This window comes from Camelus bactrianus, chromosome 26 (genome assembly GCF_048773025.1).
Source record: "Camelus bactrianus isolate YW-2024 breed Bactrian camel chromosome 26, ASM4877302v1, whole genome shotgun sequence".
Taxonomy (NCBI): domain Eukaryota; kingdom Metazoa; phylum Chordata; class Mammalia; order Artiodactyla; family Camelidae; genus Camelus; species Camelus bactrianus.
In genome coordinates this window covers 28,065,885-28,090,255 of record NC_133564.1, presented here as the reverse complement: position 1 = coordinate 28,090,255, position 24,371 = coordinate 28,065,885, and the positions used below count along the sequence as shown (strand labels likewise).

The following is a 24,371-nucleotide window of genomic DNA, read 5'->3' as shown; positions in this document are numbered from 1 at the left end:
GACTCACAGACATAGAAAACAAAATTGTGGATACCAGAGAGGAAGCAGGGGTGGTGGACAGTTAAATTAGGAGTTTGGGATTTGTAGATACTAACTACTATATATAACAGGTAAACAGTGAGGTTCTACTGTATAGCACAGGGAATTATATTCAGTACCTGGTAACAGCCTATAATGAAAAGAGTATGAAAAGGAATATATATAAAATATATAAAAAAACGCTGAATCACTATGCCGTACACCAGAAATCAACACAACATTGTAAACTGACTATACTTCAATTAAAAATAATAATAATAATAAGGAAACTATACCTAGAATCCTGGAAATGTCTCTGTATCTTAGGTTGTTGCAAACTTCTCTAACAGTGCCAGAAGCACAACATAGAGTAAGAGATTGGCCCTTACAGAGATGGCAGAAGTGGTCAGGAATAAAGAAATTCCAATGGAACAGCTGTAGGATTATACACTCACAGAATTAAACACTACACGGACTCACAACAGAAAATGCCAAGCTGTATGTCGAAACCCATCCTTACATTAGTAAGGGAATTTGTCAGTATTTTGATTGGAAAGGAGAGCACAGGAATCTGTACATAAAGGTGGCTTACAGTGACAAGGAAATGTATCAGAAGTGTAGATAACAAGATCTGGGTTCTAAAAATAGCTATGCCACGAACTACTTGTATCTCTTGGAACTTTTTATTGAATGTATAAAATAGGGCTGTTAGGTTTACAACTGAGATCCCTTTCAGTTCTCACATTTAGATTCCAGAATTGTAAGCATGCTTTTGGTCTGAAGAATAACACCTGTAAAACAAGCACTTTTGTTTTCTTCCTCACACTAGTTCCAAAGCGAAAAGAACAGAGAACTCTGACAAGGTTTTAGGTATTTCTCTACCTTTTGAAGTTATGTATTTATTCTGCAATCCCACACTAATGCTTAGCTTGGCTTACATGTATGTTTAATTCTGTACCTCCTCCTTCATTGATTCCAAAGCAGAGACACAGTATTACCTGAAGATCTTTTTGCAATAATTTTCCCCCTTCACTCTGGAACACAGCCTACCCTGTTCACCTCTTTGCTGGCTGCTGACGATCCTCTTCCTGCCTCCTAAGGAGGTGTGCCTCTAGTTCCATTCTCTTGTCACATAACCCATTCTCTCTCGACAACTCCATCTCCATGGCTTCGCTCTTTACTGATGATTACCAAAGCTACTTTTCTACCTCTGCACTCTACCAAGTTCCATCTCTACATGTCTTCATTATATCCCTTAAGAATTTCAAATGCAGTTTGTTCAAACGATCATCTCAGCCTTTTCTCCTTGCTAATGTGATTACTTTTATGAACTGCATTACCCTTCTGCTTCTGTTTATAGAGATTTTTATTTCTCCTTCATTCATTCATTCCATCAGCTATTAAGTTTGATTTGTTAAAGTGCTTCTCACATCAGGTACCTAGTTCTTATTTCTGTGGCCATTACTCTAGAAGCACACCTTACTTTCTCAACTGAATTGTCCAGCTTCCCATTCCTGTTTCTTCCTGCCTTTCCAAGCACTTGTGCCAGACTCATCTTTTGAAGCATAACTTCAAAGACACTGCATTCCCAGTGTCAATGTAATCAATCTCCACTACCAGTAAAGTATCCATAAAGTTAAGTAAAGAACTCCTCACTCTGATATTTGGGGCCTTTCATGCCATTGAACTGCTTTCCAGCTATCAGCTGCTATTCTCCTGTGTCAATTTTATATTCCAATCAAACCAAACTTCTTGAGGAACATATACTCAGTTTTCTTTCATTTGTTAATGTTGACCCTCAAACCACAGACTCTTCTCTGCCCCATAGGTTGTAGTATCAATTATGCCTGTTTGAATTACATATTTATCAACGTCTCTTTCAAATGCTATTGCTGCCACACCTTTCCTGCAAGTCCTAGTTAAACTTACACGTGATTTTTTTTTTTAATCCTCCTTAGCACCATCTACCTCTCTTCAGACATTTATCGTTAACTTCATTTATACTGGACTTAAGGGTATACTGGTCTGACACCTATTCGTAGATGTAAAGCCCCAGAGACCAGTGTTTGCATCTCACCCTTCTTCAAATACTCTGAAAGGCCTGGCCTAGTGTACTGAAGAGCACTGGTATATAGTTAACAACTTAAACTGACTTGAAACATCCTAATTATACTCAGGCTTTTTGGTTTGTTCAAAATCTGAAACTAAGTCTAGAACTAATAAAATCAATCATCTAGGGTGACACTAGATTGGATTTCGGATGAGGTTATTTTCAGGTAGTCTCAGGAGCCCAAGTTCAAAAGCATATTCTGTTTCTGTCATATGCTAAAATATAAACATAACAAATTTTGAAAGTTTTGAGTCAAATGATCCAGCATCAGCCCATAATTTAATCTTTTTGAGCCTCAGTTTCCTTATCTATAAGGAAATCACAGTGATATCTACCCCAGGAGGCTGTTGAAAAGACAGTAAGGTAATGTCTGTCAAATGCTTAGCTAAGGACTGGTATATAGTAAATGCTCAGTAAACATTAGCTAGTATGATCACTAGTCTCATCACTCCCCACCAGCCAAACCAGCCAAGCCAATAAAGATGGTCCTGAACCTGTTTTGCACTGGATATCCTATTCAAATTTAGTCATCTAATTTGGGCTCTAATCATTACACAGTATTCAAAAGAACTTAGAAAAGACTCAAACCATCAACTGTGGAGAATGAAGCATGCAAGAATACTACCTAGGAGGAAAGATTAGAGAAACTGAATTTACGCTGCTTAAAGAGGTGTGTGATGAAAGATGTAGGTCCTGAAAAGTATTCAGAATTCAGAAAATGAAAACAGTGACTGCCTGGTTTTATTTCCAGTGAGAATATTAACTTTCATACAAAATTAGGTCTTGAAGTTGTATACAGCAGGAAAATAAAAAATGCCCCTCTACCATACTGGAGTTGACTAGCAAGGGAACTGTGGAGCCACTTAAAGATATGACTGAATCTTGTATTCCTAGGATGATGCTAATATGACTTCATTCAAATACAGTAATGGCGGGTGGCTTATGCAGTTTCTCCCAGACATACAACAATGTGAGAATCTTAGAAGCTACAACAGCTTCTTCTGATTCTCATTCTTACCTGAACTCTCGTCCAGACTCTCCTCAGAGACATGCTCATTTTGATGGACCCACTCGCCATTGCATTTGAAGAATATCTGCATGGCTGGCCTAGCTTTGCACCTCAGTGCGATGGGGTTGCTCTTGATGATATAAGCATCGTCTGGCTCCTCTATGAAGTGAGGCAGTGTCCCAGGAGCTGATGGGATGGATTCAGGGAGGGCTTCACCATTGTCGGTTCCTGTGAAATTGAAGAAGATATTAGAACACGGTCTACACTGGCAGCAGACATCAGACCACAAAGCACAACCGGTTGTGAGACTCGGCGCTGGGAAACCCTAATACAACATGCTGGTGAGGCCCGTGCAGGTGAGTTGTCTTCTAGAGACCAAATTAGCGTGATAGGGCACCTTTAGCTGGACACACACTCAGTGCTACTGGACAAGTGAAAACAGTGACAAGGGGACTCGCTCCAGCTGCACTTTTGAATGTTTATGTCTTTGTTGAAAGAACCAAGATAAACATCCGTGGGGTGAGAGGCTGAATCTTAAGATTCAGTCGGGTGTGTGGTTACTGCCAAGTGTTCAATGAGAGCCCAAGCTGCCTCTGAAACAATGGTGGGAACAGCTTTGTTTCTCCCATAAATGAGTGTCAGTGACGATGATGTTGGTAGAGGATGCTCAGTCATAAGACATGTCCCAAACATTCCAAATTGTCACTTTCTTCACCTATGAAACTTTGGAGATTGTCTGGTATTCTACTTTGGATAGAGGTCCTTCCCCAAACTTATCACACCATCTAAAAGGAATGCACATTTGTTCTGCTTGCCTTAGACCATCATTCTCCACCCCCAGCACTCCTGCCCCATATACTATCTCACTTTCAAGGCTAAGAACTAGAACAAATCACCAACAAAGCTCTGAGCTTTTAGTTTAAGACCTATAGTTACATCAGTCCAAAACGAAGAAATAGATATGTCTCCCCAAGTATACGGAAATAGTGGGTGGAAAGAAAATATAAAAAGGGAAAAGCAAACAAGACTCTCCTTCATTGCCTCTTCACTGCATTTAGCAAGGACTCAAGTCCCAGGAAATCACCACAAAGTCAAGGGAACAAAGATGTAGCTGCTGAGCCATGTGGAGTTGACCAAGACAGACTGTACCTTGTACCTTCCTGTGGCCTTTCCAGAGAAAGAACAAAGCAAGCAAGCATTTCAATACCCAGATCAACTACGCCCAGGAGAGGGTTACTCCCATTCAAAGCAAACCTGTCTTTAGGACTAAGGTGAGGAAGGGGGCCTAATGAAACCATAAGAAAGCAATTCAGTTTATTAGGAGAGAGCCTGGACACAGGGTGCACCTGTGACCCAACCTGGCTTTCTGGATATTCAGTGTTTAATGCTGAACAAACAGAGCCTCTTACAATTCACACACAAGTCAGTAACTGAAATGAGTCAGCACCGTCAAAGATAAACATAATTCACTATATGGGGGATAATGTTCTATTTTAAGAACTTTTAGGGGGTACTACCAAATGTGAAAAAAAGAGGGGGACTAGGACATCAGAGGTATGATTGCCTATAATTCTATGATTGGGCAAGGGAGAAAATAAAAGACTGAATTATGAAAAAGACTCCTTGTCAATGGGAATGCACAAGCACTACCTGTGCCACTGCAGTGAATTAAACACAATAGTTTGTTTCTCCAAACTCTTCTTTTCCATTAAATACATCAACTTAAGGGGGGAGAAGGCCTCACATTTAAAGAGTTTGAGATGCTATAGGCTTTCAAATGCATTTATAATAGGAAAGCTAGCTCATTGAAGGACACCAAAACATAAAAATAAAACTAAATCACATGAAGCAAATACTCCAAATAAGAGCAGTTTAAGTCATAAAAGTTCAATCAACTCCCTCAGAACATAAAATGTGTATGTATCACATGGAATAAGGTTTCAGGTTAGAATCTGAGAGGTGGGTTTTTTTTTTAATGTTTTAAATTATATTTACAATGGACTTCATAAAATATGTCATATATTAACTCATTTTGTTACTGAAGGCTCATGGTAATTTCCACCTTCAATAAATACCAAGTCCCCTCAGGCTTCTGTAAATTCATGCATTAGAGGAAACAACAAAGATATTAAAAGATTTTATATAGGCATCAAACAGCTCATACTCCCATCAGGGGCTTGGGTACTGATGTAATTCATTGTTGCAGAAAAGGGTCACTTCATAAAGAACATACACAGAGCCCCACGGTGGTAGCCAGAGTGAACACAGGCGTACATTTTGAACGATGCATTTTTGCTCAACTACTAACAAAGCATGGATGTCTGAACTAACTACTGAAATGGGGAAAGTAGGGGGCTCACAAAAAATTTTCTAAGTAAACAGTAAGACCACATTTAACCAGCATAAGTAAAATGACAAAGACATCAGATCATAAAACAAATCAGGTTTTAACCATTCGATTCACAAAGCAGAGAGAGATCTGAAAGCAATTAGGTTAACTTCCTGCTATTTTAATAAATGCCCTTCAGATAAAATAACAAGTTCAGTCTTTATCTGAAATAGAGCAGGAGAGTGGAACAGAAAAATCTGCCAGAAGAGTCCTGGCTATCTCAAGGACCTCCGTTAAGAATCAATCTTAATGTTCAGAGGAGAAAAAATAAAAAAGGTGGAATGTAACATTCTATCTTAACTATTATTGGATGCATGTAAAAACCATTTATGAATAAGAAAAAAGGCCAGAATCCATGAAAACAAGAAACAAAGGGGAAAAAAAAATCAATGTATTAGGGTAACAGTGGAAAGGTGAGAGACTGCAAGTATACATTTACATATGTATTACCATTTACTTCTATCAGTCTGACAAAGAAATTAAGTAAGTGAAAATAAAATAATTACATATTTTGCTTTTTTTGTTTGGTTTGCTTTGCATATATAATGAAGCGCTGGGAGTGGTGTTTACCTAACATGGTCCCCCCCCCTCCCCCTCCCTCTTTTAAAGATCTTCACTGGCTTGAATTCCTGGTGCAGCATGTCCTGCTTTCCAGATGTCTTGCCTTGCAGCAAGAAGGCTGATCCCCGGGAAGAGACCCCCTTCTTACCCCATAGGGTTGGCAACTTGCAGACAAAAGTTCTAACCTGGGTCTTGGAAGTTGCTGACAAATCCTGTTCTTTGGAGGGGAGTGGGGGGTGGTGACCTACTTCAATCTGCTTTTATGGAAGACTGCATGGGGATTTGGGGCTTCAAGGTGAATTCAAAGTGAAATTATTTGTATATTAAGGTATACATTTGCCACTGCTTTATAATTCAAAGAAAAGTTTTGAACCTGGTGTCATAAATTCTGGTGCCTGACGCTCCAACTGCCTTCCCCCATATGGTAGAGGCAGAAAAAGCCACGGACTTATTTCACCCCTTTCCCAGGTAGGAATGGCCACATGATGCCCAACTATGGCGAAGAGTTTAACAGAAGTTTCTGAGAATGTTCTTATTTCCCTCATAAAAGGAACAGTGTGATGGGTATGAACCCTTCTCTCCTTTGTTCTTGCCTTAACTTGGGGAGATAAGGAGAAAAAGTTGAAGGGTGACACAGATACCAGCTCTGACAACACAGAGGCTGAACACACACCAGCAGGCAGACACCTCCAGATAATTTATTTTTAAAAAACCCCTGCTTCTTTAAGCTACTTATAGTCAGATTTTCTGTTTTTGCAGAAAATATTCCTCATTGATACAACTAAATTTTTCTTGTTAAACAAAGCCAGCGCTCCAAGCATGACTTCATTAAATCCCAATGCTCTCTGTGTTAAATAATCTTGACAAGCTAAGAAACATAGAAACTATGTTAGGAGACAGTAAAAGTAAGAGATGCCATTTGCTGAGTGATTACAGGTTATGGTAATAAGACTTCTACATGGATTAAGTCACTTAAGCTCTACAGTAACTCTGCAAGGTGGAGGATTCTAAATATCCCCTTCTGTATTTGAGAAAATGCTTCGATGATGTGTGTTGTCTGAATGCACATGGCCAGTAAGTGGGAACTCAGAATTTGAATGTCAATCTGACTCACAACACCTCAAAATCCCTTTTCAGTTCAGTTCAAATGACTAGACCCGTACAAGTTGGATAGGGTCATTCAGCAAGTGCCTGCCTTATGGCAATGGTGTGCAGTTCACAGGACCAAAAGAAGCTGAGCTAAAATGAGACCTGATCTGTGTAGTGTCTCACCACCTACATTCAGTATAGCACTCATCTTGAGGATCACTCCATGATCCTGTTGGCTGGACTGTGATTCTAGGTCAGCACCAGTGTGTCGTGGACACACCTAGAGAAGGTCTTGAGAAAATAATTTGGAGAGAACAGCACAGCAGGACTCAACCAATTATATTCAACTAACTAGGCATCCTCACTGAAGTCAGGAGCAGACAAAGAAGTCAAAGAATAATTGTGTTTGAGAATAAAATAATGAGGAGGATTTTTCAATGTTTCGTTTAGAAAAAGTTCTCTCTCTTTGAAGCAGGAATATTTAACCACTAAAACTTCAATTAAAATACAAGGAAAATAACAGGACACAGTGAACTTCAGGAAAAATAAAGGGCCTGGGATCAGGGCTTTGTCATTCTATCATGTTTAACCACACAAAACTGACAGCATGTGACTATTTGAAGTGTGAAATTTGTAATAGGACTGGGCACACTGGAGGCCAAAGTCATTCCAAATTGGGATTCATAAAACCCTAGACCCTCAGTGAAGTGTGCTGGCATTCCATGGAGTCAGAGTGTAAATGAAGTCGCCCTTTAACAGGTTTTGAGAAATTCTATTTTCATACTTTTTTCCCCAAGAGTACTTTGAAATACATTTCATTTCTTTTCTCCTCTTCTATCTCCAAAGTACGCTTGTCTTCTCACTAAGACAGAACATGTATATCTGTTCCAAAATCCAACCAATGACCGTGCCATAAAGCAAAGACTAAATCGGGTAAAAACAAAAGAACTTAAGATTCAAATAACCTGACTTAAAATCTGATGTAACTCTGTGACCTTGGGTGAGTAATTTAATTCTGAGGTTCCATTTTTCTCATCCATAAAAATGGAAGATTAAAGTTTATTAGTATTTTGTGATGTTAAAGTGAGATAATACACTAAAAAATATAGTAAATGGTGAAATGCTACAGAAATTTATTTTGTCCCCATTATAATTATGACCTCTTTGACTTCCATCCCCAAATTTATTATCCTAATATTATATTTCAATTTGGTGACTTATTATTTTCATCTCAGAGCCCTCGTGATATGAACTGTTGTTTGTAATATTTCTTTACTATTTGCTACCCGTATGTATGTTAGAGCAATTGTGTTAGGTCAAAAACTCTGAAAACACGCTGTGAAGCATTTATTCATTCAACAACATGTAGTGAATGCTTAAACCATACGCCAGGCACCTGTATGTCCTGCAAAGCAGCATAATAATACACAATGGATTTCCTGTTGGCTGGATCCCAAAACTACTGGCTTTAACAGGTAAGCTGTTATTAAATGCAGGAAACTGGACAGTATGCCAGGGCCCCTCTCACTGCAAATTTTAAATGAAGTGAGGCACATTAGAAACAGCTCTTTAAATTCCACTCAGTGTCTGTGAGTGTACTGGTCCACGGTGACATGCAAGTCAGAGCAGAAAGTCATACCAAGGAAACCAAGTTACATAACCTACGACAACACAACAGAGCTGGGTTCTCTGCTTTTGTTTATGTAAATATGACTTGTCTCCATATGGTTACTTAATTAGATGGGGGATGCACTGTATCCACTTAATGCAGAATGACAGCCAGAATTTTACACACCAAATTTTTAATGTTATTTATGAAACAGACTCTTTCCCTAGGCCCCAACAAAAGTTTTTTTTTTAAACTCAGAAATCATTCTGCCTTCTTTCCCACCTCTATTAAAAATGGAAATGTTTTGTATCACTGCATTTGCATAGCTCCCCTCACTTGTGTCGTTCTTATACATTGACAGCCTCAGATGTTATTCCATTGAGTGGATCTTAAATTCTGCTGCCCAGTAGAAGACGATGAACAACGCTTACAATGCATCCAAAGAAATCCAAAGAGCCCTTCTTAGTTCCTCATACAAGACCTTCAGATTTCAGCAGAGCTTATAAAAGCACACTCATTATTCCTCAAATTATCACAATTTACTTTAATATAGTCAATCTTCTTTACAACAATTGACATATATGTACATGCCTACTCAGGTGAGACAGCATTCTAGGTACTGGACATGAATATACAGATATCTAAGATATGGTTAATTTCCTCAAGGAGCTCACAGGTTAAATTAGAGACCTAATTACAAAACAAGCCTGCTAACAGTGTTATCAGAAGTATGAACAAAGTATCACAGGACACAGGAAAGAAAGCCTACTTTCCTTGGGAGAGTGGCAGGCATCTCAGGGAAAATTACATTTCAGCACAGTCTGGATGTAGAAGTTGAACAGGGAAATGGATGGGGCTGGGGGAGGATTTCAACTGAGGCTGTGGTACATGCACACTTGTACAGAAGTGCATGGAATGGGAGTTGAAGAGTTAGGTAGAGTTAAGTCACTATCATCTTCCTTAGAACTCATATTTTAAAGAGTTGACTTCAACATCTGTCCTAAACCATTGGTCCTACTTGGTTCTAACATCTCTTATTTCCACATGACTTCCATTGAGTTTTCTGAGGTGTAGACACAGAGTAACCCCCAAATCAAAGAATGACAGCTGTCATGGTTTAGAGCAGGATCCCCAAGTCTAAAGTAATGCTGTGTGTATACTTTCAATGAGGGAGGAACCATGTTTGTTCTGTTAAGTAGGACTGTTATTTTTTTCAGCCACACTAACATGAGTGGCTTATCTCCTAAGACCACAGGGGAGGTTTTTATTTTAATTTGGTTTTTCAATCATCTACCATTTTAGCTCTTGAGTCATCTGCAAAGCCAAGTTCTGAAATTGGGTTAAGCTAGACATTTTACACTAGATCTGATGGTGCCTTCTTCCTTAATGGAAACAAGCAGCATGCAATCAGATTCAGCATGAGACACCTGTTCCCATCATCACAGTCTGTCTGAAGGGACTCTGCAGTAAGAGGCCAATTTTAGCCCAATGGTCTTCTATGTGTGGTGGGACTGATTTAAGTTTTTAAGTATTTTGCTTTTTCAACATTTTAAAAGGTGTTCTTATATCAACACTTAGAATCAGACCACATACACACATATTCTCTGTTCCAGTTAAGGAACATAAAAAGCTCTGTAAACTAAACTGTGGCAACTTCTAGATTTTACTTTATGGTGTTTAAATTCTAGTGTATTGCTGTTAAGGAAAAAATAAAAATAAAATAAAATGTAAAAAATGGGTAATAGTTTATTGAAAACAGTGTTTGAGATGGAGCTTAAAAATTGTGTAACACCCCACACAATGGATATATTTGTGTATGGATGTGGGCCACTGACTAGGTTTCAAATTCATCTAAAAACCTAGTGGGATTTGGGAAAGGTTTTGCTTTCAGAATGTTATCACTTTTCATTTGTAACTGACAGTTTTCAAGAGCGAGGCCATTCATAGTTATGGAAAAATGGTTGTTTTAATGCAACACTGAATGACAGAAAACTAAACAATCAAACATCGCTCTCATATTTTTCATTCTTGGAAAATTACCTCTCAGGAAGAGCTTGGTGTTTTATGCTCTGCACACTAATACAGCAGGGGCTTTCCATCTTTTTATGACACAAAGAAGCAACAAATGGGGAGGGCAAACAAAAACCTAAGGCACAAACACTAAAAGTCCCTTCGAAATAAACACCCTTCCATCAGATGTCATGTCACACTTTAAAAACTCAGACTATGACCACTTAGTCACATACCAGAATAAATGTGGACTGATTTGACTGGAACATGGTTTGATACAATTTTTTCTATGTGACCTGGACTCAGGTAAATTAGAGCAAGAGAGTTCATCTTAGATAAAATCTGGGCCAATTCTTATCCGAGAAGTCATCAAGGCCCTCAGAGATGAACAGCTTGCTCAAGAGTTCTCAGGGGCAGACCTGGCTGAAATCTCTCTGACATCTAGAATAGAATTTTCCCCATTACACTATGCTGCTTTAGTTACAGGGGGACACAAAAGACTAAATTGATAACTACAATTTGTACCGCCATCTATTGAGAAATTCTGCCGAGAAAACAATCATGTAAAGTCTCTTTCATGATGACATCGTAACTTGCAAACATTCTAGTAAAATTAAATACAATGAAAAAACTGCCTTTAACATTTTATGATATATTTTCTATTGAAAATGATGGCTTATTATAAAATGCTAAATTACAGAAAAGTACAAATAATATATATATATACATATATATATTTAAAAGTATACTGTTATTCATTGTTACATTCCTAAAGACTAATATGATTAATAATTGGGTATATTTTATTCTCTTATCTTTCTCTGATGTATATTTAATAGTTTGGCTTTCTATGAATGGTGTGTATATCTATTTATTTTTTTTTACAATGTTCTCATTTTGTCATGGTATTAATTTTTCATAAAACCAATTTTAATGATTGAGAGTATAGATATGTCAGTTTTGTTCTTATTTCCTTTCTAGTTAGCATTTAGTTATTTCTAAATGTTACCCTTACAGCATTGATATAATTCTTCTCATCACCTATATCCTGATTACACTAGAATCTTCAGCATAATTCTCTCTCTGGAGCTTCTAATTTATACATTAAACTGCCTCTAGATGTATTTGCCTAAAGGTCCCCACAGATCCCACAAACGTCTATGCCTAAAACAGAACCCCCTGCTTAGCCCCTCAGCCCTGTTCTTTAGCCTCAATTTCCTAAATCAAAGATTGGCCCCAGCAGTCACTGAGTTCCTTAAGCTAGAACCTGGACATCACCCACTTTTTTCTCATCACCCCATCCAATTCATCACTAAGTTCTATTGGTTCTGTCTCCTAAATTCACTAACAGCCATTCATTCCTATTCCTCCTACCCTGGTCACCACCATCATTCCCCTAAATCCCTACAAGTGGTCCTGTCTTCATCATCATTCTTGCTTGCCTTCCTTCCAGCCATTCTCTACACTACAAGCAGAAATAACTTTGCAGAATGCAAATTCAAGCATGTCATTCTGTCTTAAAGCCCTTCAATGCTTTGGATAAGGTTCCCATTTTCTGACATGACTTTCAGCCAAGAACTTTCATGATCTGATCCAGGTTTCTATCTCCAGCTTTGTGCCAAATCACTTCACCACCTGGAGGCTAGAGGGACTGTCAATTCTTTCAGGGATCAAATGCCCTTCACCTGGGACCTGCACCCATTTTCCCCTTCTGTCCATAGCACTATCGCCCCTTTTGTTTACAGCCCATTTTTTTAAATTGAAGTACAGTCAGTTATGATGTGTCAATTTCTGGTGTACAGCACAATGTTCCAGTCATGCATATACATACATATAATCGTTTTCATGTTCTTTTTCATTAAAGGTTATTATAAGATATTGAATATAGTTTTCTGTGCTATACAGAAGAAACTTTTTTTTTAATCTATTTTTATATATACTGTGTTTACAGTCCATTCTTAATCTTTGGGTTTAGCTTAGTTGACACATCACATGTGAAGTCCTTCTGGAACAAAAACATTTTGGTTTACAGTCCTTTCCTTCGTCCTTCCATCATACTTATACTAATATATAATTATACATATATACCCATGCACCTTCTTCTAGACTGTACGTTCCATGAAGGCAGAGGATGAGACTCTAAAAATTAAATCCATAGATAAGTGTAACATATGAAACTTGATGACCACTATATTTGCTATATGTATTAAGTGCCTATGGTGTGTGGCTGATTTTCAAAGGGACAATGCAAATTGACACAGCCACCATCATTACAGGAATTGGCCAATTTTCTTCATCCTGACCAGTACTAAACATGACATCCTGGAGATATCTGTGAATTGATGGGTAAAACAAACATTGTTTAAAATACACTTTTTGATTACTAGCAAAGTTGAATATTAAAGAATATTTATCAACTATTTAATTTTTATTACTTGCATGTTCATACTATTTTACCATTTTGATTTTATATTTTACAGAGTTTTAAGAAGAATGCAACTGTATAATCTCTAAAAGTAAAATGTAACTTGAATCTAAATGTATAGATTCTATTGTTTTAGTATCAAGTGCTTAGTTATAACATAAAAAGCAAGCTGTTACTGGTATTTCTTCCAATCCATTAATTCCTTCATTCCTCACCAAGTTGGAATTATAGCAATTGAGAGATCAGTTTCACTATTTCAAAAGCAACAACTTTTTGATAATGGCTAGCTCTAGGCAAAAAAAAAAAAAAAAAAGTCTTACACAGGAAAAAGCTTACACCTTAAAAAAAAAAATCAATGTTTTATGTGGAGCACTCATAAAGAAAGCAGAAGGAACAGGATTTGGCTTCCACTTCTTAATGAGATGACCTTCTTTGCACAACAAAGTCCTTCTGGAAATCACCTAAGACATTGATATGAGGATGAAATTTTGATGCTCACATAAAATCCTTTAATTCCTCTGTTATTTTTTTCCTAATACACAGATTTAGTTGAGCCTGCTGGGATGTCCTGTTCAGTAAAGACTGACAATGCACCACATGGCACTAGTGACCAACAACAGAAGCTGTATTCTGATTTGATGTGACAGTTATCTGATTGGGAGATGGAACCTGGACAACAGAGGAGCTTACTTTTTTTTATCCTCTTTAGACAAGATGTTAGACACTGTCAGAAACAGATTTGGACCAAGTTGTACAGAAAACACAAAATATTGTTCCTCCTGATATCTTTTATCAAGAGGCAGCCTGATGCAAAGGAATAGGTGCGGGCGATAGAGTCAGACTAGACTCAAATCCAGGTTTCCTTACTAATTTTATAATCTAAGGCCAGATAGCTAACCTGCCTTATCCTCCATAATATTTCATAGAGAAAGAGCGTAATACAGTATTATAGTTCTCAAATACAGTATCAGGTATATCTGAGTCACCAGATGTACCTCGGTGAGTTAACAACTTATTTAGAATGGATTTTTAGGTAAATCTAGAATCATCAACCCAAAGGCTCTCAAACAGGAGATCAAAGGTATTTAGAGTCAATTAGGGTTTGGATTTAACATCATAACTGCAAAATAAAAATAAAGCACACTTAGTGCCTTTATCTGAAGACAACAATGTCAAGACATTACAAGTCAGAGCTAAGACAGTGCTTAAAGTTGACAGTACGATGTACACAAGGCATAACGATACCAGAGGCTGACTAGAATGACATTACGTGTTGCTCATTGGAAAAAACGCTAGGTGTGTGCTATGCTACCATTTCATCACTAAAATACAATTCCTAGGATGAAAAACTGAAAAAGCAAATCTGACTCTGAGTCTCAGAGCTCTTTTACAAACATTTTTAAATGTTAATTTTTAGAATCAGCAGTATGTAAGGTTACTGGGATTAGTGGGAGTTGTGTACCATGTTTTAGGGGGTAGGGAACATGGCGTCAGGAAACCTAAGTGGAAATGGTTCTTTCCAAGGGATGGACGATAATGTTAACTATAAAAATGACTAGCTGATTTCTGAAGTCCAGTAAGCATGACTGGAGGTTGCCCATCCTTCGGGAAGGAGCCTCTGCATTACAACACTTAGCACCATATAGGACAGAGTCAAATCCCAACGCCAGCTCCTTGGTCACCTGCTCTGTACAATGCCACTGGTAAGACAAGGGAACAGCTCTGGAGGCCCTTAAAACAAAGGAAAAACAGAAGATCCTAAAAGTCTCAATTTGGAACAAAGAGAAAAAAAAAAAAAAAAAGTCATCAAGGAGCCAATGGGCTACCCAATGTCTCAGAGTGCAAAATACAAGATATTTCTTATTTCTTTAATTTTTTTCCAAGTGGCTTTCCATTACAGCAAGATACCCATAATAAAATGTGAAAGCAGAAGTGAACACACACAAAGTTGTGGCTGATAATGAATCAAAGTAATAATTTACTCATTCAGACTTGGACTGAGTCAGGAAGAAGGTTGGTGTGCCTGGCCACGGGGCTGGACCGGAAGCAGTCATGGAGGGTGTGGAAAGATCAGACATACTGATAAGCAAACACTTACTGGAGCAACTGGGCATTCACAGGTCATTAAAAAAAAATGAAGGGGTGGCACTTCAGTACTCAAAAAAAAAAAAAAAACATATTTAAGATAAGCATTTCTTTCCTGGTTAATTCCCATTTCTCACAAGACAGAAATATTTTCTTCATATGAGAATACATTTTTCATCTCTAACATGTCAAGTTCTTGGAAAGAACCCTGCAGAGACTAAGATGTTAACATCCCCAAAAATCAAAATAACTCACTCATCTTCCGTTTTACCCTATGTCCGTAGTCCCCACCCTAACCCCCCACTAATCCCAGATGCAACAGCTCTGACAACAGCAACAACTCACGGGGGATATTCCCCTATCTAGGAATCCATCTGGCTTCCAAGGTGCTAAGTGCTTTTGAGGCTGTGTCTACATTCCAGAACCAGGCGAGACTGATGAGGCAAGTTCCCGCTCCTACTACAACTCTAGTGTCCAAGGACTCAAGAAGCCACTTACTGAGAGCAGTGCATTCCTCAGAATGACTGCAGGGAACAACACAAACCTTCAAGATAAATGTGGACCCTGAGTTTTGTTGAAGGTCCAGGCATGTTGCAAATGCAGATGCCGGGGTTTCCCTGGGAAGTGGAAAATACCAGACTTCAGTGAGATTATTCATTCATCAAAGCAGTGTTCTCAACTGACAATAGACTTAAAGGTGAAACTACTCGAACAGAACTGGGCTTTTTCCCTTTGTTTCACAGGCAAGTACTTCATAGCTGGGGCACTGTCACACGGCAGTGATTCACAGCAGATGCAATGCTTAGTGAGCTAAATATGGAGATAAGTATGCCAGTTATATTTGGGGCACTCACAAAATAAGACCGTATTTGTAGACTGTTTATGAACACTCTAGGGCAGGGAGAGAAAAGAAGATTTCTTTTTTAATAGCTGAACTGGATTTTACTATGACTATATGCTTTTGAAGTAACACGTTGCCCTTCTGCCCAATTAAAACAAGTTAAAGAGCTGAAAGAGTACATTCTTAATTTAAGACTCCAAAAGGAATTTTCAGTTGCTCTGAAACTCCCACTCGATTTTATCCATGGGACCTTCCAAGTCAATAATCAGAGCTGTCATTTCTTGAAAATTATCTTTTGAATGATAATTATCTATTGATACAGATATATCTATTTCATAGTCGGTTTTCTTGATTGTGAATTAATGTTCTAGATAAGCCAACACAACAATGTCATTGTAATTATGAGTAAAAATAGGTCTTAAATCACAGAAGTAGTTGAAGAAGGAACTATTTCTAGATGTGTTTAATACCTCTGCTATGTTAAGTTGGTGGATGGCAAACAATCATTACTTGATAAGTGTAGTTAAACAGGTTTCTATAAGCCAAGCATTTAGAGCAAAGGTAAAAGTCACTATCATGCTGTGTTTTGAAAAATATGCTTAAGAAAAAGAATTGGATAGATAGGGTATCCTTGTTAGAGAAAAAGCAGAAAGGGGCACAGTGGCCCAAATCTATCTTTGGAAACATTGCATGTTACTGCTAGAAGGCACTCTATAAATCTCCAACTTAACTCATTTTATGAACAAGGAAAGTGCTAAACATGGAATCTAACTTGTCCAAGTTTACTAAACTGGTTAATGACAGAGTCACGGTTAGGGGATTAGAAACACCTCTTAATAAACAGAGTTCTTTCTACCATATAATTCTGAGATTCAAGGGGGAAAAAAATCTGACATTTAAACCCAAAGTTGCCTTAAACTATTTCATTCCTTCTAGATGAAACCTCCTCTCTTTGCATAAACAGCTTGCAGGGTAAAAATATCCCAAGGCATTTTAGGAATTGGTTGAAATCTCAGCATCTTCGCAAGCTCTTGGAGTTCTGTGAGGGCTCCACTGATCAGAGAAAGGGCAAGTGAAGCATCTTTCTTTGAGGAAATTTAGATTTGGCTCCACAGGAGAGCTCATCAAAGACTAGGAGAATTGAGTTTGGATCAGATGACTGCCAAGTCGGTGCAAGACTGATTGGAAAAGTGATTCCTTGAACCTGGTTTCAGGCATCCAAGTACTACGCCAGTTATCTAGAGCACTGTCACAGAACGTATTCCAAAAATCATCTCTGAGCAAAGTAACATTTTTAAGTGTTAATTGTTAGAATTAGCAGATAGTATATGAGGATATTCAGATTAGCAGGGGGTACTGTGTGCAGTGTTTTGGGGAGGGGGGGACATGGTGCATGACATTTAAGACTTTGGATACTGAAACAATCAAGTGAATTGTTCCTCAGGGGATCTGAAGTCTAATATCTGAGAGGAGCACAGTGAGACTGATAGCTGATCACTGCTTTAATTTTTAAAAACATTTTGATTAAGGTTGGGTTATAAAGAGTTTGTTCATCAAGGTGCTGATGAGACCCAATTTAGGTAAGTGTGTAACAACCTTAGAGTAGCTACTTAAAATTCCATGTAACTTTAACAATTTTGAAAAGTGGGCATATAAAAACAGAAAGACATATAAAAGAGGTCAATAGGGATGTTTCAGATGGAAGGATAATCTTGTAACCCAGGGATACACTATGTTTTTTTTTTTTAAGATTCAAAAGAGACTTCAAATGAAATTCTCACCAACCAAAATGAGTGCCCTGTATTCATGGGGTTGGAAATCACAATATTAGGATCAGCTGTTCCTGATTTCTGCAAGGAGTATGCGGGAGAGGTCGGGAAGATTGAGTGCTCTCTTAACTCCTGTTTTCTTTTGTTTTTCCTCCCTAAATTACTTTATTAGCTATCTCTTTATATCACTGATGCCATTCCTCCTCTGTGAGAAAATCACTAGTCCATTTCCATGAGTTCTTAAAAAAAAATTTCACACAGCAAAGGAAACCAACAAAACAAAAAAGCAACTTACCAAATAGGAGAAAATACTTAAAAATCATATATATATCTGATAAGGGGCTAATATTCAAGATATGTATAGAATTCATACAACTTAATAGCAAAAAAAAATCCAGTTTAAAAATAGAAGATCTGAATAGAAGTTTTTCCAATGACGTTGAGATGGCCAACAGGAACACGACAAGATACTCAACATCACTGATCATCAAGGAAAATATAAATCAAAGCCACAATAAGGTATCTCCTTAACACCTGTTCAAATGGCTATCATCAAAAAGACAAGAAATAATAAGTACTGACATGGATATGGAGAAGAGGGAACTCTTGTGCACTACTGGTGGGAATGTAAATTGGTGTAGCCACCATGGAAAACGGTATCGGGGTTCCTCAACAATTTAATAGATCTAGCAACTTTACTTCTGGATAGGCATTCTTCTGAAGGAAGAAAAAAAAAACTAATGCAAAAAGATACGTTTGTCATTGAAGCATAGTTTACGATAACCAATATATGGAAATAATCTAACGGCGTGTAGAAAAGGGAACCCTCCTACATTATAGATGGGAATGTAAGTTGATGCAGCCACAGTGGAGAACACTATGGAGATTCCTCAACAAACTAAAAATAGTTACCATATGATCCAGCAATCCCACTCCTGGGCATATATCCAGAGAAAACTACTCTAATTTGAGAAGATGCATGCACCCCTATGTTCACAGTAGCACTATTCACAACAGTCAAGACAGGGAAGCAAACTAAATGTCCATCAACAGATGAATGGATAAAATGATGTGGTAGATATATATTTACACACACACACACACACACACACACACACACACACACACACACACACACACAGTGGAATATTACTCAGCCATTAAAAAAGAAATGCCATTTTCAGCAACATGGATGGATCTAGAAAATACCATACTAAATGAAGTCAAAGAAAAACAAATATTATATGATATCACTTATATGTGGAATTTAAAAACCAGTACAAATGAACTTATCTATAAAACAGACTCACAGATATAGAAAACAAGTTTATGGATACCAAAGGATAAGGATGGGGGAGGAATAAATTAGAAGTATGGGGTTAACAGATATAAACTACTATATGTAAACTACATAAAAAAGATTTACTATATAGCACAGGGAACTATATTCAACATCTTGTAATAACTTAGAATGAAAAAGAATTTTTTCAAAAAGGAAATATTTGTATATGTCCAAATCACTTTGCTATACATCTAAAACTAACACAATATTGTAAATCAACTATACTTGAATTTAAAAAAAACTGAGCTCATAGAACAGACTGGCGTCTGCCAAAGGCAAGGGGTAGAGAGTGCGTGAAATGGATGAAAGGGGGCAAAAGGTTATAAAATAAGTAAGTACTGGGGATGTGATGTCCTGATGGTGACTACAGTTAGTATTTTATAGAGTATTTGTAAGTTGCTAATAGTAAATCTTAAAAAGTTCTCATCATAAGGAAAATAAAATTTGTAACCATGATGTGCTGGATGTTAACTAGATCTATGGTGGTGATCATTTTGCAAGATATACAGATATTAAGTCATCAGGCTGTACAACTGAAATTAACATGTTACATGTAAACTATATCTCAATTTAAAAAATTAAAATGCTCAATTTTACTGATACAAAATCTTTGTTGGACAGCAAGATTATTTTAATGCCCCCAAAGCTGAATGGCATTTACATTTCAGGAAAACATAATTTAAACTGGGTATCAGGTTGTCATTGTTGTAAAAAAAAAAAATCGTGTCCACTCTCCCACATCGTTTTGCCATTGTTCTCTCATTGTCTCACCCTCACCTATTCCTTCTCCGCCTACTCCCTCTTAAAAAGCACAACAACAGAACTGACTTCTGGAAAAAAAAACAAAAAAACAAAAAAAACCTTGCATTCCCTGTTTTCTAATACATAACAATTCAGGTTTGTACAACCAAAAACTCATTATGTGCTGCCTGAGCAACGGGACACCTCTACTGGATGTCCACCCTCAGTTACCCACCTCCACTAGTCTCTGAAGGAATGGGAGCAGTATAAACATAGTATGCTTTATATCAGTGGAAAGATCTAGCTCCTTCAAAAGAGAAGGCTGCATACAGATTTTTATTCTAAAGTACTGGGTGCATATAAAATTTTTAGTAACACACACATTGATTAATATATGTAATGTACACTTAAAAAATGAAGCATGATAAAAGGTTTAACCTAAGAAAACAGAATATTCCCAAACCCTGGCTCTGTAATTCTGATATGATCCCCTGTCTGAAACTCAGTGTTAACAACCACCGCTCTATGTGCTTTTTTCCTTTCTTTTCAGATAATTTCCTCTTTTATGTTTGTTTTTACTGAGTGAGTATACAATCCTGAAAGACATTATTTAGCTGGTTTTGAACTTATAAAACTCATAATACAGTACATGAATTCTTCTGATTTAAAAAAAAATCGAGATATAATTCTCATACCACAAAATTCACTTACTTGAAGTGTATAATTCAATGGTCTTAGTACATTTACAGATTTGTGTAACTATCACTACAATCTAAGTTTAGAGTCTGTTTATCACCCCAAAAAGATATCTTGTACCCATTAGCAGTTATTTCTCTTCTTCCCCTACCCCAGCCCCTGGTATCCACTAATTGAATTTCTGAGTCTATGAAATTGCCTATTCTGGACAGTTTATATAAATTGAGTCATACAATATGTGATAGTGCTGTTTTGAAGGTTTATCCATGTAGCATTGTCTTTGGGCTTCTCTCCTTTTTACCATCAAGTACTACTCCACTGTATGGATAATCCAGTTTGTTTATCTATTCATCAGTTGATGGTCATTTGGGAACTTTTCACTGCTATAAATAATGTCGCTATAGACATTTAGAAACAAGATTTTGCATGGACACATATTTTCATGTCTTCTGAGTATACATCTGGGAGTGAAACTGGTGGGATGTATGTAACTCTACACTTAACTCTTTGAGGAACAACAAACTCTTTTCCACACTGGCAGTAGTATTTTACATTCCCACTAACAATGTGTAAAGATTCAAATTTCTCCATATCGTCTTCAACCCTTGTTACTATCTTTTTTGATTATAACCATCCTACTTTCAATATGAAGCAGTATCTCATGGTTTTGATTTGTATTTCCCTAATGGCTAATGATGTTGAGCATCTTCTCATGTGTTTATTGGCTGTTTCTACTCTTCTGATTGCTTTTTGCCCTCAATATTGTTTTTAAAATTCAGTGTTGCCAAAGCATGTGTTTGAGGTTCATATATTTTCACTGAAATATTCTGTTGTGTGAATATCATGATTTACTTATTTATCCTTCTGTCAAAGGGCCATGTTACTTTGTTTTGTTTTGCTATTGAAAATAATCCTGTTATGAACTTTCTTTACATATCTTCTGGTATACTCTAGTCACCCCCTCTTCTGTTTTTAATCGACCAAATACCTAAATAGTAAAAACTGCAACATATCAAAAGGCATAACTGGTCCACCAAATAGGCCACCTGCTAAGTATAATCCAGTACTATTAGTGCTATCAGTGAGAGAGACAGAGACGTGTGTTATAAATGCATAAGGCTTTCTAAAAAAAATATATATATATATATATATATTTGCTGAATAAACAAATACATATGTATGCACAAGTATAAACACAGTCACTATACAAACTGTGAGGTGATCCTGTCAGTCCTGTTCAAGGCTATCATAAGATCATAATTTTTCAGCTTTAAGCTCTAGAAACTAAAGATATGACTAAATCTAAAGAAAGCTTGATTAGAACTCCAGAAGTGACCCTGGGGAAGAAATCTTTGGAAGAGGTCTAAAGAGACTGCACTCAGGCAGCCTAAGATGAAGAAACTTCAAATTAGCATCTCGGGATAGAAAGGGGTATTTTGAGAGTGGAAGTAGACAGCTGGTCTTGGGTATTTCTGGAGAAAGCAAGAAGAAATGGGGCTTCAATGAAAGAAGTAGGATTTTAGGTCAAATGCTAGGAAAATTTCTGAACACAGTTTTCTGAGAAACTAAAAAATGTAACCAAAGAGATCTGTGGACTCCTAGTCTGGTATTTTTTTCAAAGGATAGAGAGAAAATTTGTAACATGACTTAAATTTAGCTCTGTTCATAGGCAGAGAGGTGCATTACATCAATGGCATCCAACTCCTTTGAATAGTTCTGCCTTTGGAGTTCACAATTTAAAGGATTGTGCCTAGCAAACATTTGTTAAATAATAATTCCTCCATTTTTTTTTTTTTTTTTTTAGTAATTAAAGACATAAAAATCTCCATCAGGGCATGAGCTCAAATAAGCACACATAAATATGTTCTAGATGTTTTCTAGAGAAACAAAATCAGCATACCTATCTAGTAAGTAGAACAAATAAATCAAGTGAGGCATATTCATGGAAGAGAATACTACACTGTGGTAAGAAGGGACCATCAATCTACCTACCAACAAGGATAAATCTCAATTTACGTTGAGTGAGAAAAAAAAGAACCATGTTACAGAAGGATATATTCTGTAGGATTCCATTTTTGTAAATTTTTATAAACCACAGTCATTAAGCAATGCAATGAAAATTATGTACTCACAAGTACATAAATGTATGCTGAAGTATAAAAATAAAATAGAAGGATATTAAATTACTGAGAGAAGCTGTTCTTGGGAAGATGGTGAAGGGAAAGAAGATGGAAAAGAATTTGGAAGAAAAAATACTTTAGTTGTATCTACACCATGTACTTCTCTTGTTGAAAATATATTAAGTAGATATGGAAAATGATATGAATTATTAGTAATGAGTAATAATTAAGAATCAGAAGGTTTAAAGATGAGAATATAAGTGTTTGTTTTTCTCTGTATTTCTAAAAATTCTCAGCGACAACAAATCATTGAAATCTGATTAATCATTACCACTATAAGCCTACTGAATTTCAAAAGTTCCAGCCAAGACTTGAAAAATGCATCGTGAATAAATGCACATTTTTCATTATGGTTTGTGAACTGCTGAAAATAGTGCACATTCCCCATTGCTCTACAAATCCACAGCATCCTAGGACCGAAGGTTAAAATCAAGGGGATGGTAGCCCCTCTCTTAAATCTCTCCCACCTCTAGAAAAGCACAAGTCTACACACAAGTTAATATACCTTCCCAATCTGACTTCCTCCTCTTTGAAAGAGAAAGGAAAACAATGAAAATATTGCCTGTTTTCAATTGTCCCCCCTTGTTAGGACCTGCTTTGTTACAGGACTGCCATCCCGCCAGCAAGAACTAAGTCTTACTTCTCCACTCACACACCTGGATCCCAGATTCTTTGATCAAGACCCCCGGGGGTCTAGATTTCCTGTAAGCCTTTCAGATGTCTCAGTCAGAGAATTTAAAGGAGGCACATTTTTGAAGTTGGGGCAGAAGCATTCGTTTTGGGGAGAAGAAAAGTAAAGGGAAAATCCTGGAAACTAATGCAAGGAGAGGGGACAAAAATCTATCAACTACAAAAGGGCTAGATGACATTAAAGTCCTAAATCAGTGTTTTCAAAATTTTTGTACTGAAATCATCCTGCTGGCAGAGAAGAATGAACGTAGACCTCTTTATAAGAGTATCAGTGAAGGCAACAGCATGACCAACAAACAAGACATTTCTCTAGTATCTACTGAATCTTAAAAATCAAATTTTCAATCTTGTTTCATGACATATTTAGTCAATAAAAAAAAATGACCTCATATTTTCAAGTAAAATTAACACTCTAAAAAGACATGGCTTGTCCAATCTAGGACAAGTTATACACTTGCACATTGCCACTTACCCGGGATGGTACAGCTCTTCTTGGGATGCACAAAGTGTCAGCAAAGAGATCCTCAGGATTTGTGCCCAGAGAGAGGAAGGAAGCAGAAACCCAAGGTGAGTGCACTTGGCGGGGGGGGGGGGGGGGGTAAGGAAAGAGAGCTGAAGGCTCTAAGATCAGCTTTTCTGTTGTGTGTCTAGGGTGCCTAGTGTCAATGCTGTTGTTCCCACCAGTTAATAGTAACATCATATAGGAAAGATTATGATCAACACGGTGGCTTCCAGCAGACTGTTAAAGCTCTCAACACACCTGGAGTGGCTGCTAGTCGTGGCATACCACCAAATGACCAGCCAGGT

The 24,371-nt window shown here is 37.3% G+C and overlaps 1 protein-coding gene across 10 annotated transcripts in view; it reads right to left on the bottom strand.

The window, feature by feature from the left end:
* UNC5D (unc-5 netrin receptor D) overlaps positions 1-24,371 on the bottom strand; it is a 494,882-nt gene that overhangs the window by 220,817 nt on the left and 249,694 nt on the right. For 9 of the 10 annotated variants that reach the window (XM_074353354.1, XM_074353355.1, XM_074353356.1 and 6 more), the window contains exon 2: positions 3,147-3,365. In XM_074353354.1, coding sequence (XP_074209455.1) covers positions 3,147-3,365 — 219 coding nt within the window. Of the gene's footprint in view, positions 1-3,146; positions 3,366-24,036; positions 24,142-24,371 lie in introns of those variants that run through there. The other variant, XM_074353362.1, reaches the window with a different exon arrangement.